The 5,000-nt window shown below is 45.4% G+C and overlaps 1 protein-coding gene and 1 pseudogene across 1 annotated transcript in view; both read right to left on the bottom strand.

Annotated features, from left to right (window-relative positions):
- Window positions 1-108: 108 nt before the first annotated feature.
- Window positions 109-3,248, bottom strand: LOC119572462 (annotated as a pseudogene).
- LOC119570360 overlaps window positions 3,189-5,000 on the bottom strand; it is a 7,170-nt gene continuing 5,358 nt past the window's right edge. Inside the window, 4 exon segments of the mRNA XM_037918130.1 lie at window positions 3,189-4,008; window positions 4,010-4,066; window positions 4,353-4,524; window positions 4,739-5,000. The exon segment at window positions 4,739-5,000 is cut by the window's right edge and continues 469 nt beyond it. Coding sequence (XP_037774058.1) covers window positions 3,463-4,008; window positions 4,010-4,066; window positions 4,353-4,524; window positions 4,739-5,000 — 1,037 coding nt within the window. The 3' untranslated portion in view covers window positions 3,189-3,462.

Here is a 5,000-nt window from a genome sequence, read left to right as displayed (position 1 = left end):
GTTCAAACGTGGCGGGTGCATTACATAAACCAAGTGGTATGCCTTTAAACTGCCATAGTCCTTGACCAAATGAAAATGCTATTTTACACTTATCCTCCTCAGTCATCCTTACTTGGGTAGTACCCACTGTCTCCCCACCAGTGCATCAAGCATGTCATCCACACATGGCAGTGGATAAGCATCCTTGATGGTCACCTCATTAACGGCCCTGTAATCCACATATAAACATCTGGACCCACCCTTCTTCTTTACTAGGACCACAGCAGATGATCAGGAGCTGATTAACCTTTCAATGACCCCTTGTGCCTGTATCTCTGCAACAGCTTCTTCCATTTCGCGCCTCTGCACTGTAGGATATATGTCTTGGAGCATGTCTAATAGGGCGACTTCTACCTATATCGACTTGATGCTTTACTAAGTCTGTACAGCCAACATCCAAATCCCCTATCGAAATTATTAACTCCTCTTTAGCAAGTCTTCCAAATGAGGGGCAGTCCTTACCTCAAACTGCCTCACCACTATATTGTTTATAAAAGGCACCTCCACGTTACCCACTTGCAAGGACTTTCTCTTGAAATCCTCCAGTGCTTCACACTCCTGACCAAGGAAGAAAGGGTCTTCCATGTAGACGGTGCTCGGCGTCACCAACCCTATCACCACCTCCGTGGGACCCCTTAGTTGTGTACAGTGCCCCGTGACTCCACACATCCAATGTGATGCAAAAGGAAGACCTTGCTTTGCAGTAACTGTGTTGATGATTGTCCTGCCTGTGCCGGTGTCTATTGTAAGGCAACATGGATTACCATTGACTGCACTCTCAACCTGTGGTATAGCTGCTGTTGTCCAAGCTCTGCAACAAATTAAATGGACTGGGGGCTGGTAGTAGTCAGCTTGCGTGCCCCTTCCTCCAGCCTCCCGTCATTTCCTGCAGACTGCTTGAGGCACTAATGCGACAGATGGCCCTGTTCACTGCAATTCCAGCAGCAAGACTGATGCTGGTGTTCTGAAGCCACATAATCATTTGATTGTCGTCTTAGCTTTGGGGCAATATTGCTTATGGTGACCTTGCTGACCACATCTCCAACATTTTCCCTCGAATCTCGTCCTGGGACTGCTCGAGCGCCTCCTCACCAGTGCATGCCTGGCTCTGAGACCTTGCTGGACTCTTGGGTACACCTGCACTACACTGCTGCTGCTGCTCATCCTGAACGACTCGTACTCTAGTACACGTGTCAACGCCTCCTGTAAGTCTGTGGTATGGGCCTGCTTTACATAAACTTGCAATTGTTGATCCTGCAAAACATCCACAAATTGGTCCCTCAACAGAACAGACACAAGATGTTCATTCGCCCCGGGGTAAGCACGACGCACAAGTTACATTAACTCCTGAGCCAGCTGTTGAATTGTTTTTCCCCGTGTCCTCACCCTGGCCCTAAATCTGGCCCGGAGCGCTTCGAGCTTGTGCTGGTGTCCGTATCTGCAATTCAGTGCTCCCTTGACAGTGGAGTATGTTGCCCTCTGCGTTGGTGTTAGGTGTCCCAAAATTTCTACAGCTTGGCCACTGATCCTTGTTACCAATTGCACTGCCATTACCTGCTCTTGTGCCACCGCCAATAATTCGAATTGTGCTAGATAGGCCTCGGCCATCGAAATCTTGCAATTTCCTTCCTGTCTTGTTACTGGCTGAACGTAGAGAAGGCGGTGGGGAAGCTCGAGGGGAGTTCGAGCTCACGTGACTGTCTGGCGTCTCAGGCTGCACTAGCGTCAAAGCGGCGTCGCCCTGGCCTGGCTCACTGCCTCACTCGATGCCGACTCCTCTTGTAGCCCGCTATTTTCGCCTTTTCCAGCTCCCTACGTGCTTCTTCTTCATTTCTTCTTTGGCTTCCATAATTTCTTCTGTCATCTCTTCTCCCGCTGTTTGAAGTGCACGAATTTCTTGTTTCACTTCTTCTGTCATGTTACCACATTTTTCACGCTCTGCTCCACACTTGCAAGGCTGCACTGGGTGTCATATATCTAGTGTTATTGGTCTTTCTTAAATTCACTGACTTCCTCACGGATCTCATTTACTTCCTGGCGAATCTCCTTCGTCTGCTTCTCCACGACGCGCATCTGGCTTGCCATTATCTGGGCTGCTCGCTCACTACTCTCCTTCCTCAGTACATTCATCTCTTTTAACACTTGGCATGTCGCTGCCTCTATCTGCCCACGCACTTCTCTTACCGCCGCACTTTCTTCTCTTCAGCTCTAACTTCTCTCACTGCTACACTTTCTTAACCTTCTGGATAGCCGCCGTGATAACTGCGAGCGAAAACTGCTCACCTTCGCCCTAACTCTCGCCACCAGTTCACTATTATTCTTCAGTAATAGATGCGGATCCCACTCCTGACACCAATTGTTGCAAATTCTGCTTGCAAGAGTGTGGCGTGGATGAGAGGAAAAGATGGCACTTCTCTATTTTCCTTTATTCTCCAGTTAAATCACACAACACGGAAAATAAGCAATATGCTTATATATATATATATATATATATATATTATATATATATATATATATATATATATATATATATATATATATATATATATATATATATATATATATATATATATATACACACACACACACACACACACATATGTATATAATATGTTAGTTATGCACAGCATGTATAGTATGTACCCATTCTTCCCCCCTTTTCTCTCTCCTGCCTTTTTTCCGTCTTTTCTCTCCACTCTCCACATTCCAGCACACGACCATCCGCCCGTATCTGTCTCTGTCTCCTCCCCCCTCTCTCCCTTTCACTCTTTGTTTCTGCTATCCCCCCTTTTTCTTTACCCCTAAAAATATAAAGAGGACAACTCATGCCATCTCTCTGTGTCTATTTATTTATTTAGCTGTTTATCGATCTCTGCCTCTCTGTCTGTTTGTTTCTTTCTCTCTCTATCCACACCACTCAATAGGATTTCTCCCTGCTCTCTCTCCCTCTCGGCTGGAATGCGGCTGTTGAGAAATGCGGGTTTGACATTTATTATTTATAAATTACGTTTCTCCCTCTCCCCTCATAACATTATTACAGAGTGAAATATTGCTACACTTAAAAAATATATATAGAATAAAATTCATTTTGTATTTTTGTTGTGTGTTCGTCTCGTCTAGATCTTGTCTGTATGAAATAAAACAAAACATACCAGCACTTTTTCTCCTCTTTTATTGTGACCTGATACTGTCGTGGCATAATTTTCCATACTTTATATAATGCTTTATTAGAACAAAGAATAGGCTGATATTTAATATATCAGTTAGTATATATACTAAAAAATGTGCATACAGTGTTTAAGAAAGCAAGGGTATATCTTCCTGTAAACAAAATTAAAATGATAACAATCCATTGCGCATTACTTTATGTGTATCAGATGTGCATAGAACTCCCAGTCTAACCCCAATAAGCTACATCATATACTATGACGGTTTCACGTAAGACAAATAATCATCAATAGAATAATTAAATAATTCAAAATCAACCTTATATTTCTGGTAAAGCTTCAATAACTGATCCTTAGTTATCGTAGCAAAGTATTTTTTAACTGTATCTGACGTCTTTTTCCCCTTCGTCAGGTGCTTCCACGTGACTTTGATCTTCTTCTCCAACTTCCTCTTCTCGATGATGTACTTCTGGTCCCTGTCCAAGGTCTCGAACTTGGCAATGACGTCATAGTCGACGAGACACGGAGTACAGTGAAGGTAGTAGGGCATCCAGTGGTCGTCCGCATAGTAAACAAGATCCGTGTTAATGAGGTACCTCACGAACTCTTCGAAAGTCGGTTCGATGCCCTTCGGCGGCGGGAGAGCAGGGTCGTCCTTATCTTGCGAGTACCTATCGGCTGGCGGTCCTTGTCCTTCCTGGCGGTATTTGGCAACGATCTTCCGTCCGTATTTCTGATAGAAGTGTTCGATTCCGTGTTCCTTCCCGATGTTTAGGTTCTCCAACTTGTCTCGATACGCGGAGAACAATGCGTTCGAACGGGTGGCGGACGATCATGAACTTGAGACTCATCTTTAGGGCCTGGAAAGGAGAAGGTGTTACTTGCGAAAGACTCACTCCCCCCTTTTTTCTCCCCCTCTCCCCCTCTACTCCTCTATCTCTTCTCTCTCTTTCTTCCTCTCCCTCCCTCTCTCTCTCCTTCTCCTTCCCTTCCTCCTCCTCCCTCTCCCTCCCTTCTCCTCCCTCCCTCCCTCTCCTTTTCCCTCCTCCTCTCCTTTTCCCTTCCTCCCTCTCCCTCCCTCCTCCCTTCCTCCCTCTCCCTCCTTCCCTTCCTTCCTCCCTCCCTTTTCCTCTCCCTCTCCCTCACCATATCGGCCTGCTTGTATTCAAGAGGAGGCCACAGCTTCCTGGCCACGTTGGACACTTGTTCCTTGGTGTTCTGGACGTAAGAGTCTGAGAGGCCGCCGAGGAGGATGAAATTATAGAGCCAAGTCGTTGAAGCGGCCTTGTATATGGGGCACCAGGCCAGTCCGTCGTTTCTGTGAATTTGGGTAAAGTGTATTGTTTTACCAAAGGCAAACAGCAAGAGGTTTTATAAATGCAAAGGTTAAATTTTTAAAAGGTTAATGGATTTTCTGTCAAGTATATATTCGGCTATTTAGGAGATATTCATAATCTATGTACTCCATATATTCGTATATCTAATAACTATTAGCTTATCCATTTATATACTCCATGTCTCAAACGTTTTACCTATCGATATAGAATACGTCGTAGTTGGGAGTGGGCGGGTGCTTGATACTCGGACGAGACCCAGGTTTGGCCAGAGGACCCAGGTTGTATTTCTTGCACACCTCCTTCACTCTCTTCCTACGAAACTTGAGGTCGTCCTCGATAGCACCTGCGTCTCCCTTCAGGCCGTTTGTTTGCATGTCGTTGACCTTCCCCTTGAGTCCCATCAGGTCGTCTTCTCCCTTCCAGACGTTTTTCTCGAGATTGTCAAAGTCGAACTGTC

The sequence above is a fragment of the Penaeus monodon genome, chromosome 4, assembly GCF_015228065.2.
Source record: "Penaeus monodon isolate SGIC_2016 chromosome 4, NSTDA_Pmon_1, whole genome shotgun sequence".
NCBI classification, from domain to species: Eukaryota; Metazoa; Arthropoda; class Malacostraca; order Decapoda; family Penaeidae; genus Penaeus; species Penaeus monodon.
The sequence above is the reverse complement of the archived record's forward strand: the minus strand, read 5'-3'. Positions and strand labels throughout refer to the sequence as shown.